Source organism: Myiozetetes cayanensis, unplaced genomic scaffold, assembly GCF_022539395.1.
Source record: "Myiozetetes cayanensis isolate MyiCay16 unplaced genomic scaffold, myiCay2020 scf2-11, whole genome shotgun sequence".
NCBI classification, from domain to species: Eukaryota; Metazoa; Chordata; class Aves; order Passeriformes; family Tyrannidae; genus Myiozetetes; species Myiozetetes cayanensis.
This window is the reverse complement of record NW_026087411.1, coordinates 101,112,982-101,125,898: the sequence shown is the minus strand read 5'-3', so window position 1 is coordinate 101,125,898 and position 12,917 is coordinate 101,112,982. Positions and strand designations below refer to the sequence as shown.

Below are 12,917 nucleotides of genomic sequence, written 5' to 3'. Positions count from 1 at the left end.
AATTCCCAAGAGGCGTGGCGGGGGCAGAACCTGGGTGGTAGCTGGACGGGATTGGGTGAAAATCATTATAAAAACTGTGGACATCTGTATTTCGGGAGCGTGCGCTGGGGTATTCCAGGAAGCCTGGGGGCTCATTAAAACTTTTGTATCCTTATCTTATCTCCTACCTAATTTGGCTTGGAGTCTTTTTTTCCCCACAGCCATTTAGGCAACAGGACTAATTGACACAATACTCCAGGAATCTACATCTGGACATATGCATCTCATGTTTTCCAAAACTAGACCAAAACCTAAAAAAAAAACCCTATAAACACTTTTAAGTAAATAGCTAACTTTACCCACGTAAGTCACTTCATTGCTACAGAGCAGGACAAGGCTACTATATTAAACCATTCAAATACACAAATGTATGTGGAATTAGAGCTTTTTAAATTAAAGACTACCCATATAATATTCCATAAAACATTTATAAGGCTTATACTCTGGTACTTAATCTGGTAAACTTGTAATCTTTTTTCAGTATTACTTTGTCAAGTGAGATTCTGACATTTTAACTCTGCTTGAAAGTCTAACAGGATTCTTATATTAACAGCAAATAAATACATGTATGTGTACCAATCTTTAAAATTCTGACCTTCGCTGTTTTTAGTCTGAAGCTTTGAACAAATCAGACTTGCATCTTCATATTTCGGATCATGAATAGTGTAGTCAAAAGGCATCTTCTTAAATGTCTCCAAATCTGGCCACATATCTCCAGGTTGATGGTAGTATTGATCAGATTCTTCTTTTATGTCTATCATATTATTGAAAAACAAGAATTCATAAAATTTTAAAGATCTTTATATTGCTACAGATGGTTTTGCTGTGTCTATGATTCCTGCTTCAGTTTTGCTTTCATTATTCTGCTGAAGCAATATTACTATGCACCAGGAGGTGCACCTTTGCAAAAATGTACCTCATACCTCAATGCAACTCCACCTTTTAAAATTTATCTTCACTTCCTGATTGCAAGTTTTCTCTAAAATCCTACCAAAAATACAAAGTGTTGCTTGCACAAGCCTCTCCACTAGCAGATGGGCCACTTTTTCCACAGGTTTTCCCATAAACCTTGGGGGATAGCTGCCCCTTTCACAGCTCACTGTGGAGGATGACTCCTGGGTACTGCCCCAAAAAGCCCTCAGAGACAAGAGCTGAGGCACATTCCCACAGTAAAATCACTAACATCTTTCAGCCAGGGTCTGACGGAGGCAGATCAGAGGTAACACCTACTTGAGAGTCTGAAGGGCTGACTGTGGGCAAACATTTAGTGCAGAATTGCACATAGTCCATAAAATATCACCTGTGTTTTTCTGTGTAGTCCAGCCCTTAGTTACAGAAATACATCTAGAAACACAGGGGAATACTATACTGCACATAAAGGAAGTTTGAACTAAAATTAGCTGTTAGAGAGCAGAAGCTTTCTTCCCTCATGTAGTCTTACAATCTATGACATTTGTCCTCATGGTATAAATCTGCCAAAATTTCACTGATTCTTTTTACATACTTTACCAGAAAAATTCATTTCAATTCTATCTCAGTGACTGGATATCATTTAATATACATGAATTCAAGAAAAACAGAGGTATGTTACTTTCTTACTGAGAGGAAGACTAAACTCTAAATGATGAGTAAAATAATAAAATATTCTTAAGTATCAGTTGAAGATCACAGAAAATTTTTCTTACAATAATTCAATAATGTAAACTAATTGCAAAGGTGAAGGGCATAGAATATACAGACTATGTTTCAATGTAGCATAACAATGTTTTATTGTCTACAGAATATTTTTATATCAGGAACTTACTAATGTTGATTTCTTCTTCATCATAAACGTCCACTTCTGTCAGTCTGATTAGCATTCGGGACAAAATACTGAGGAACTGCAGATAGGCACCTGTTTTCCCTATCTGTAAATAAATAAATTAGAAAATACGAAAGTAAACTTTAATTTTTCAATGTTATTTTTCCACATATCTGGAAATGGCAGCTGCAGTGAAACTGAATATTAATATTCAGCTGTTGCAGATCCCTGTATTTGTATATTACTTAGCAGACATTAAAAACTTACTGCTCAACAGTTCGTTCTCTCTATGCAGGAGCCTAGTTTGGAAAATGCATTTTGTATCACAGGTCTAATTACAGGCCCACAGACAAGAACTTTCTCTCCTGATGTTACAGTTTCTGCCTAGGCAATGAATGTTTAAAAAATCCGTTCAAACTTTTAAAATGTTGAATAAAAGCTCCTCAAATTACAAGATAATTAAAGAATTAACTCAACGTTTTTATTTTCATATGATTTACCAGCTCACTGTCTACTGGTGAAATACACTGACTATCCTGAGGAGCAAAGTGGGACACAGATCTCTGGGAGAGCTTGTGCAGGCCACTTCCACTCCTGAAGGACATGGTATGTGCAAACTGTGTTGTTCCACTTCCTGTGCTGAAAATACATTATTTCCCTTCCATTCTTTTAAAATTACCTCTAAAAAGTCCATTTTGAAATTATCTTAAGATTATAACTTTCTCCTTTCTTTTTTACCCCACCAACAAACTACATAAATTTTCTCTTCATTACACTAAATAGTATCTTTGGAAGGTATAAGCCACAGTCAATTATTTACTCAGTAGATTGTTCTGTGTCTTTCACATGTAGTTTGCTGATGGTAAGATCAAGTAAATAAGGCCATATCTAAGCAGACAGCTTTACAAACCATGACTGTATGTGTGTCACCTGTACAGGGAAGGGTAACATAGATCAGTCACAACACATTCTGCTGCAATGGTCTAATTTCACAAAGTGGCATCAGATTTTGGATTAAATCTCTATTACTACTGAATTGAAAGTCCAGCTTCACTTCCATTACTGCTAGGACATGGTAGAAGCACAGGCTGTAACATTACTAAATAAAGTACTAAAGTTACTATTTTCTAACTATGTCAAGCAAAATTTTCATCTTCTCTCGACATTTGAGAAAGGGGCTTTTGAATTCAAAGAAAGAGATCAAACATTTGTTTTATTCATTATCTATCGTTCCTAACAAACCATTTTAAACAGTTGCTTGCAAAGGGTGCATAAGGGTACCATTATTCCTGTTGAGGGTCAAATGTCAGCACACAACTCTCTGTTATCCAGGAGTAACACAATAAAAAAAAGGACTTTGAATAGAGGAAATGATAGCATGGACTATAGTCAGCCCATGGACCAGTTGTTTCTAATTTGCAGTTTGAGTTTTTATGTAAAATCCATTGAGACTAATGAGAGTTTTTCTTCTGAGCCTGGAAAAAAGTTCTAAACTTGCCTGCAATGGCTACTGGTTGGTGAACTAAAACAAAACCATCTTATCTTTCCACACCTGAGGCAAAGAAAGAAAATAACGTCATTTGTTTTCTCTCATATAAAGGTAATCTGAGATTACTTTTATGTTCTCTTCTGAACATACTCTTTTAAAGTGCCTCTGATGGTCATTTCCTTAAACACAGGGTGACCTGACAATGTAACAGTTCCCTGATTTCAAACAAATGAGAGATCATTTGTCAAAAGCACACAACCTGTTCCCTCGATATCAGGTATCTATGTAAAAATTAATTCCCAATCTTTTGAAGTATATACTTAGAATTGTCAACAGAACAACAGAGTGAAAACCTTACTTTTTCTTTTTGATATCCATTAAAATTTTATTCTACCAAAATAATGTTATTTTTCTGTACAGAGTTTCAACAGGAGGCCTATTCCATACTTCGGGGAAAAAAAAAAAAAGATTTGATAGGGAAAAGTGGTGAATATCACACCCTGGAGGGGAGATGGTGAATAAACGAGGAACCTTCAATTATAATTAGTTAAATTGCAAGTACTCAGTGTGTGAAATATCAAAACCTTTTCACAGGTATGTAGTATGGTCCCATAAGTCTCTGAATTACTTATTGGCTAATCTGGACATTTAGAGTGGCTTTGGGAATAGTATCTTTATGGGATTTGATGAGTATGCATATAAAATTCTAACAGAAGTTGTCACAGCCTGTGGGGTTTTTTTTAAGATGAAAATTAACTTCTCTCTACAGAATGTATTCATTTTTATGACACAGTTGTGTATGAAATTCAGTTTATTGATCACATAATAACTCAATTTTTGGTAAACATGAACTATTTAGATCAAAGGAATGGACAGTGAAAAACTGATCACCAGAATATTTTTCTGGAATCCTTTATGAATTACAGTAACATTTGGAGGAATTTCCAATATGAAAAGCTCATTTATGCTCTTTCTACTCTGCTGTACCATCAATTTAGGTATACAATGGAATACAATCATTTAACAAATAGTAATATGCAGTTTCCTTTTGCCGTGGATGGGCCTATAAGAGTGGATCATGCGGCAAGTTAAATCAGTAACTATTTCTTTAGATGAATTCTTGGGATGATGTTACAATAGCTGGAAATGTGAGTCTTTGTCTTGGTTTGCATTTATCCTGTTTGTCTTCTGAGGTTAACAGGAAACATATCTGCTCTCAGGAGACCAGGTGCCAGGTGCCTCTTCCTATCTTGATGCTTAATACTTCAGTAAAACATGAGAGACACAATATTACCTTTAACATATAACATGTGCACTTAACTAGGAGATACCTTGCTCAGAGATTAGTGTTAAACATTCTTAGAGAATTTAGAAGAGAATGAACTTCTTAGAATAAGACCCATTTCCATGTATCTTTTCAAAGTAATTTAAAGACTCCTGGCTCAGCTACTTATCTTGTAAATATGGCTCTGCTAATGTTGAACCAACCTTCTTGCAAGTATTATTTACAACAGCTTCTATTTCTCTGTGCTGTGTAAAGGAAGCAGAGAAAATAACTTAATTACAAACTCCCAGCTGTCTTCAGATTGATCATAAGAAAGTGGTTTTGTGAAGATCTTTGATCTTTATTTAAAAGGTAAATGCATATTCAACTTTAAAAAACTGAAATTGTACACAAAATCTATCTGTTGAGCAAAATGTCTTTTTAAACATTTTAATGGAGACTGACCGAAAATTAACATTGCTGCAGCTTCTCTGCCTTTGAACTCGGGCTAACAGTAAAGAAAGGAAGATTATTTAATTAGAAGGGATTAGGAAATACAGTGTAAGCAATTTGCTCTCTACGAAAAATGCCCCTTCAAGTATGAGTAATAATAACTATTTTTTCTGAGATTATGGTAAAATTAAACAAAATAAATTAATTATAATACCTTGTTCTTTTTACACACCTGTGGTGGCCCACTAAGCAGCAGCCTCCTTGGGTGAAAGGTATCCATTCTGCCCTCATTTCTATTGTTGTAGTCCATATGGATTGGCTTGGGAACCGTCCACTGGCGGTAGTACAGAGACTGCTCTGTGCAAGTCATCATCTTACTCATAAGAGGACGGAAAGAACTTGCCCACATAACAGAATGGTAAGGCAAGAGAGAAGAGGATTTGGGAAGTCCACTGCTGTCTGTAGAAGTAATAATGTCATAAACCAGTTTGGGCAGGAAAACTATGGGAGGTTGTTTTGATGCTTTGGTCATAGAGCATTGAGAGGTCTGTAGGATGAAGGAGTTATGAGTAGGTGCAGAGGAGGAAGAAGAGGAGGAGAAAGGTGAGGAGGATGACGAGGTGATGGAGACTTGGGCACTTTTTATGTTTTGTTTCGTATCCAGCTGTTCAGTTACCGGTGGCAAGTGCTTGCTGATTGTTGTTTGTGCCCCCTTGTCTACTTTCTGCTTCTGCCTTTCATAGTTATTTGTAGTTTCTTCAGTGCTGTTGCTTAGGACTTGGGGAGGAGATGACTCAGTGCAGAATGCTGTGACTAAAAGAAAATTTATATTTCAACACAGTGCAACTATCTCTGCTAGTCAATACCATAGTTAAACAAAACACAACAAAGGATCATCTAGATAAGAGTATTCATCAAACATTGCAATCCTGCTCCTCTTCTTGCTTTTACCTTTCTCTTACAGGAAGCCATAATGGGACTAGTTTGGAGTATTCATCTCAATGCAGAAAGTGGCTTTTAAAGTGCATAGAAAAGACGTTGATGATGATTGTCTTGGCCTCTGTTTCCCTCATACATTCCCTGCTTAAGGTGTTCACCACATAGTTTCATCAGTCAAGACAAATACAAAATTACAGAAACCATTGTTTAAATTAATTGAAGAAATTAAGTATTCCCAGGCTATTACCCCATCAGACTACAGAAATGTCTACACAGACTGACATCTGAAAACAGTCAGCTCTGCTCTGACACTAATCTCTGTGTCACTGCAGCACTTAGTCTGATCTAATAAAACCTGGCATCTCGCAAGTACCTGCTAAGACATAATGCATTACTGCATTCATACAGCTTTTGGTCAGCTGAGAGAACATACTGAACTCACAAATGTTGGCCATAAATATGCGATGTAACCCACAGATAACTGCTGATTTTCCAAAAGTGGTATATTTTTACCTTATGGTTTTAACTACAAAGACTTCTTGAAAGTTTAACATTTTCTAAGTGGTTCTGTGCATCCTTAATGCTTAATGCTTAATGGAATAGAACATGCAAATACTTCACAGTCCTGAGAGTAGACTAAGAACTGGTTGTGGAATCCGTCTACACGACGTATTGGAAATATCTGTCTAAAGCTGAACATAGATAAAACCAGCTTTCCTCTCGTGGTGAAAACAAGAGTCTTTGTTCTCAAAAAGCTCCATATTTTGAGCTAATAAAAGTCTGTAGTTTCTCTTGATCTCAAGAAATAGTAAGATACACTCTAGCTGCACATTAATCTAAAGTGGCCAGTACAGGATATTAGCAATAAATACAAAAGTATCACCAGCACTATAAATGGTTGCAAGTAACATCACTGTGATATCCCCCAGAATACCAGCACATCAAAAAAGGAAAAAAGATATCTTTAATCATGGGCAGGGCCACAGGCAGGCCACATGGCACTGTGGAAATGATGAGTAGCCCAACTTTAACATTTTGAAAATTAAAGTGATGAAGGTTATCCAAAGTTTTCAAGCTTTTGTTCCTTTTGTAACACCACTGTCCCTGTAGAAATTAAATCAAGGGCCAAATATGCATGTCACCATGTTGAAAGCTACAGTGAGATCAAAAAGAATTTACTGGCCCTGACAAAACCCCCCACATTTTAAAAAGCTGCATAACATCGCATCTTCTAGGTAATGGTACAATTTATACTGCCCACTTTTATTCAACTGTCCACTTAATATTATCTCTATCAAAAGCAAGTAAATGAAGTCATCAGACAAAAGAACTGTAGTAGTTCTCAACATTGCTTTCTACATCAGTTTGCAGATTGAAAAGAAACTGATGGTATAAAAAAGTATCCATCTCCAAAAGAGCTTTTAAAGAGTGCAAAATTAATGAGTGAACATTCCACAGCAAAAACGAAGAGGTAAAAATACCAATGAGAAGGAGCATGTTTATTCTTCCTCAGATTTAAAAAAAAAAAAATTAAAACATGAGGTATGATTCCTTTTTCATAAACTGTCATAGCTTCAGTGAACACATCCAGCTATCACAGTAGTAACTGAGAATTTACAACTCACTGACAGATACTAAAGAAATGCTAGATTTAGGTTCACCATTCCATGATTATTTTTCAAGAAAAAAAATTCCTATTTCTTATATTTTAGAAGTCTAGTCCTTATTTTTTTTAGTTCTCTTAAGTGATCCGATTAAAAAAGGCCTTATCAAAACCTTAGTGAATTGTTCCTTTTATTTATCAAAAAAGCTGAATAAAAGGTCTCTTTCACGTTTTAAATTTAAATTAATAGAGCTGTTTTTATGGTCTTACTGGAAGCTTTTGAAGAGAGAGATGAAGATGCAGAGTCATGAGAACGTGATCTTTCTCTTTTCATGGGACTTCTCTTTTCTGAAGTAGAACCTGTTTCATGAATGGTAGTAAGGGGAAAAAATAAATTAAGCCTGTAAGAAGTCACAGTTAGGTTGTCAAAGTAAGCAAAAGTACAAAAGGGTTTGTGTAGGGTTTGTCCTCATTCTGATACTGCTTTCAGTATGAAGAGTATCTGTTCCTACCATGCAACATTGGATCAGCCTAGGATATCATTTACCTATGCTGAGCTGAAATAGCTTCACAAAAATCAATGCTGCAGCAAGGAGCTGGTAATTTCTAGGCCTGTCTCAACCACGATATATCAACCATGATTTCTTTTCCTACCCATGTCTTACTTTCCTTACTAATCCAGTGCCTGGGAAACCAACAGGCAACAAGCCCTATTTTGTCAGTATGTTACGAAATTGCCTCCTACCCCATACAGCTTTATGGCCAGATTATATCTCAGCTTTTGGTGATGAAAATCTGTATTTGGATGGCCATCAAGGCTATTCACTTGAGGTTCCTAGCTCAAACTTCTATGTTAAAATGCTTATTTCTGTACAGTTTTACTGTGATAACAGTAAAACTGTACAGACATAAGCACTGCCAGAAGGAAACTTAGACTGTAAATCTATCTCACAGGTTCTGAATTGGGATCTAGATGATTATACCATACTTCATGGGCTAGGAGAGCAACCTTACAATTTAGACACCTAAAAACTTCAGTGCCCATTTGGCTCACATCACATACAATCTGAGCATACTTCAACTAAATAGACAAAAGTACTCACAGTAAAGAAAAGGAAATCAAGGCAAGTTGTTTGAGATTTACATAACATACAGGGATAAGAATCCTTTGTTTTCCACAGTTACGAGGCACAATAGACAGGGAAGAAAAGTGCAAAGAACATAATGACAACTGCTAATGCCCATCAACTATCAGTCAAAAAAACACAGAAAAAAAAAAAAACCGTTCCTGGATAAACTACTATTTGTTTACACATTTATATGTATTTAATTGCTCTCTTAAGAAATTATAAATTCACCAACTCTACACTGTCTATTTGAATTCATGGACATTTTCAAGGAGAACTTAAAAGTTACTGTGTTCAGATATATATCCATACTACTTAATACCTTGCAAGCCAGAAACTACTCAGCTGTACTATATACAGTTCCCTTGGAAGGGATCTTCATTATTGACAGTATGTAAGCACAGGTTTGGTAGCATCAGTCAGGGACAGTGTAGGTGGAGTTGCCACTGCTGTGAGAGAGGGGATGGGGTCACTGCTTCTCATATGGCAAATCACAGCCTTCCCTGCTGGTGAGGGCAAGTGCAGAAGGTACTCTGAACAGTGGGTGTCACTAGATGTACCCAGTGGAGCCCCACTTTGTGGCTGCCAGAACATACAAAGGAGGGACATGGGGAAGAGAGAGAAGGGAGCCAGAAAACAGAGAGAGAGAACAGATGCAGCAGTAGAACTGGAAGAGGTTAAAATGCAGCAGCAGCAGCATTTTGGGACACAGCATGCTAGAAAACACAGATTCAATGAGATGAAATAAAATTAAGGAGCAGAGCTCACTCAGGAAAACTAACTCCAGAAACCCTCACCCATACAATTCTGCTTTTTGTAATACAGCACAATCATTTTACAGCTTCTTTGATTATCACTAATCATAATACCTTCTGTCGCTATTTCTTCATCTTCATTATCAGTGCTGCTTAGTTTCTCTGGGTCACTTTCTAACACATCATTCACAACTGCTTTCTCTGTGTGAATTTCTGAGCTCACAAAGTATGCTGCCAAACCAAGTTCTTGCTCCAAGGTTGTCCTTACCAAAGAAGATGAATTTATTAAACGTAGGTCACAGTATCTCAGTGATCTGGAGAGAAACAAGAGGCACTAGGATGAAACTCACTGTAATCTGCCCCCTTTTTTCTTTTACAAACACAGCTAAAGGGGAATTTTTTCATTATCTGCTTCAACTACAGATGAGATATTAAGCACAAAATACTGTGTCCTAAGTTTAGCACTGTGGTGCATACCCTTTTTCTTAGTCCAGTTACACAGTTTAATCTAGTGCACTCAACATTAGCATCAGCATAGGGAAAAGAATAATCATTTGGGTTCTAAACCTAAACACAGAATGGGGTTCAGTTGAATATACAAAAGCACTTAGTGCCTGAGGGCATCCTGTCTGACTTCCAGCTGCCATGCCAGAAGGCACTGATATTTCCACACATCCTGGAGTATATATGCCAACATCATGCAGACTTCTCAGCTACCCTAAGATGCCTACAGTAGCTATACTTCTGTTTTTAACATACCTATTCTCTCCTCTAAGCTGAAACAACTCTCATAGTATTTTCAAAGCTACTTATATCTTGCTGTAAACAGAAGATTATCAATAATATGGGTTTGTATTTATGATATAAAAACTGTCAAAACATGGAAAAGGAACATCTTGACACTGAAATCTGTTTTCTTCTCGTGCAAGTAATTACACAGTTAATGTTTAGCAATTTGGTAAACAATGGATAAAAAACTACCACTGAGAAAACAGTGGATCTTCTTACCGTGGCAAAGACTCCCCTTGTGGATCCATCCCACTAAATATCAATATACAAGGCAAACCTTCCAATTCTAAATAGGTCTGTGGCCTCCAATCTACATCCTCAATTTTCTGCCAGACCTGTATAAGGTAGAGAAACACTGTTAGACATATCTGTATAGCCCAAATAAAAAGAGATAAATACATACTTTTATCATCCATGATAAGAACACAGATAGATCTCACACACTTCTAGAACGTGGCAGGTAGCAATCTGCCTGCTCTGAGTATATTGGGGCAGTACGTTCTAGTCTGAAAAGCCTCCCAGCTTCCCAGCTGCGTAGCACTGAGGCCAGGCCATAGGACAGATATGGTACAACGGAGAGTAAAGCTGAGCAGAAGGTTTGGGGGTTGCTTGTTGTGGCAAATAATGTATGGATATCTGAGTCCAAGGAAGAAAATGAGCTAGGAACAAAACGTTTTCACACTAGATGAATAGGAGAAAGCTAGAAGTGTTCAACATACATACACCCATACACACACACCCCCCGCACACACCCCTGCTGTCTCCACCTGCAACCTTCTGGAGTCTCCCACCGTCCCTAAAGCTATCGGTTTTCCTGACAACTTCAGGAGAAGTTTGATAACTAATCTCTTGTTTGACTATTGGGCTATATTGCTTTACTCACACCAGTCAGTCCTTTTTGCCATAAAACTGATCTACAGGTAAAGAAGATCTACAGTAGGATCAACAGTACAACAGCTCCGCCTCTGCCAGTTGCACTATTAGGCATGTCAGAGAAGATAATCAGGATGCAATTCAGAACTACTGCTGATTTTTCAGAGTAAGTTATGCCTAATTTATAGCAGAATGAGATCAGTACTAGGTCCTCAATTTCAAATTACTTCATCTAACATATTGAATCAGAGTAAACAGTGTACCACATGTATATATATTACAACATCCTAGAATGTAAATACGTTTTTTCTTTGGCAATCAGATTGCAATGTTACGAAGAAACAAAAGAGGCTTTTGTTAAACAGATGACCCATGAATCTGGACCTAAAGGATATAAATTAATCCATAAACCAATACATGGTCCAGAAAGCATGAAGTCCAGAGCTGTGAACACTGAGGTGCTCTAGAATCCATAAATACCATAACTGATCAGTAGGCACAACGATGCCTTCTTGCCACCTGCTGGTGACAAGAATAATCTAACTCTCAACTGGTCACAGATTAGAATACTGTTTTGCACTATGATGCTTTTGTGAGAAAATTCAGCTGAAACTGAACATTTTATTTGTTTTTTTAAATGTATTTCTCATGGTCCCTTTAGATAAAAGCAGCTCAACTGTTTCCGAGAGTTGCTGCTGGAAGTAGAGCCATGTTAGATGACACTTCACTGAGTATTAACCACAGGCAGGACAGGAGAGGTGTCACAGACAGTATCTCTAAAAGATAAAAGCATTTTGGTAGTTTTTATTTTTGCTGTAAGACCTGCACTTCAGCTCATGACCATAAGTCTCACCAGTAATATCTCCCCACCTACCCATCTAACAAAGTTTCCCAGTATGTGCCATTCTGCAATTTACCTTTAGTTGTTCAACAAAGTGCTTCCCTATTGTGATTCCAGAATTAGGATTTCCCAAGATTATTTCAAAGTTATCTTCCAGGGCTAGTCTTTCCCTTACGTTATACAGACGTTCATATGCCACTGCAGCCAGCGGAGTACATGGAATTCTCAACACTACCATGAGGCCATGGCCACTGGGACATTGTCTTGAAGAGTTTATTAGATTTTGAGTGATCTCCAGAGTTTCAACTGAGGTGTAATTCTTCATCTGAGAAAGACCACACACTGCCATCATAGCTGCAGAGTAGTGTTGGATGAGGACAAAAGTCCTTATTACTGCACTGTGTAATCTGGGGAACCTGAAATAAATGGTGAGTTAAATAGTGAAATATTAAAGGGTGAAGTGAAAAAGCTATTTTTTACAAAGTATAGTAAACTCAGGATTTTCTCCTGTAAAGAATCCTTTGTATCTACTACAACACAGAATCTCACCAAGTTATAGTTGGATAGTCTTTGCAAGGCATCATTTCACAATCAGAACCGATGTTGTCTCTCCATTTTTCTTAGTAAAGATTTACTAAGCAACTAGTCCAGTAAGGTTACATCACTTTAAGTTATCAAGACCTTACTGCTGTTACAAAATTTATCACAGAATATTAGCTAAGGCACTCAGTAATATCAATCAAAACTATATTCTCTTATCAATGAAAATAGTATTCTTCACTGCATGTCATTCTAAAGAGGCAGAAGGGAGGTGTTTGTTTTCTTACTGAAGCCCTGAATCAACTTACTCTTATGTTCAAAAGGACTGAATATGTAGGCAGCATCCAATGAGCACTACCAACTTTCCAAGCCCAGGTACACCCTGTCTCAATCCCCAATCCATG

At 37.1% G+C, this 12,917-nt stretch overlaps 1 protein-coding gene across 3 annotated transcripts in view; it reads right to left on the bottom strand.

Annotated features, from left to right (window-relative positions):
• GREB1 (growth regulating estrogen receptor binding 1) overlaps window positions 1-12,917 on the bottom strand; it is a 93,040-nt gene that overhangs the window by 15,707 nt on the left and 64,416 nt on the right. For all 3 annotated transcript variants that reach the window (XM_050315274.1, XM_050315276.1, XM_050315277.1), the window contains 7 exons: window positions 12,050-12,389; window positions 10,479-10,594; window positions 9,585-9,784; window positions 7,859-7,948; window positions 5,279-5,859; window positions 1,844-1,946; window positions 635-793 (listed from right to left, as the gene is read on the bottom strand). In XM_050315274.1, coding sequence (XP_050171231.1) covers window positions 635-793; window positions 1,844-1,946; window positions 5,279-5,859; window positions 7,859-7,948; window positions 9,585-9,784; window positions 10,479-10,594; window positions 12,050-12,389 — 1,589 coding nt within the window. The remainder of the gene's footprint in view (window positions 1-634; window positions 794-1,843; window positions 1,947-5,278; window positions 5,860-7,858; window positions 7,949-9,584; window positions 9,785-10,478; window positions 10,595-12,049; window positions 12,390-12,917) is intronic.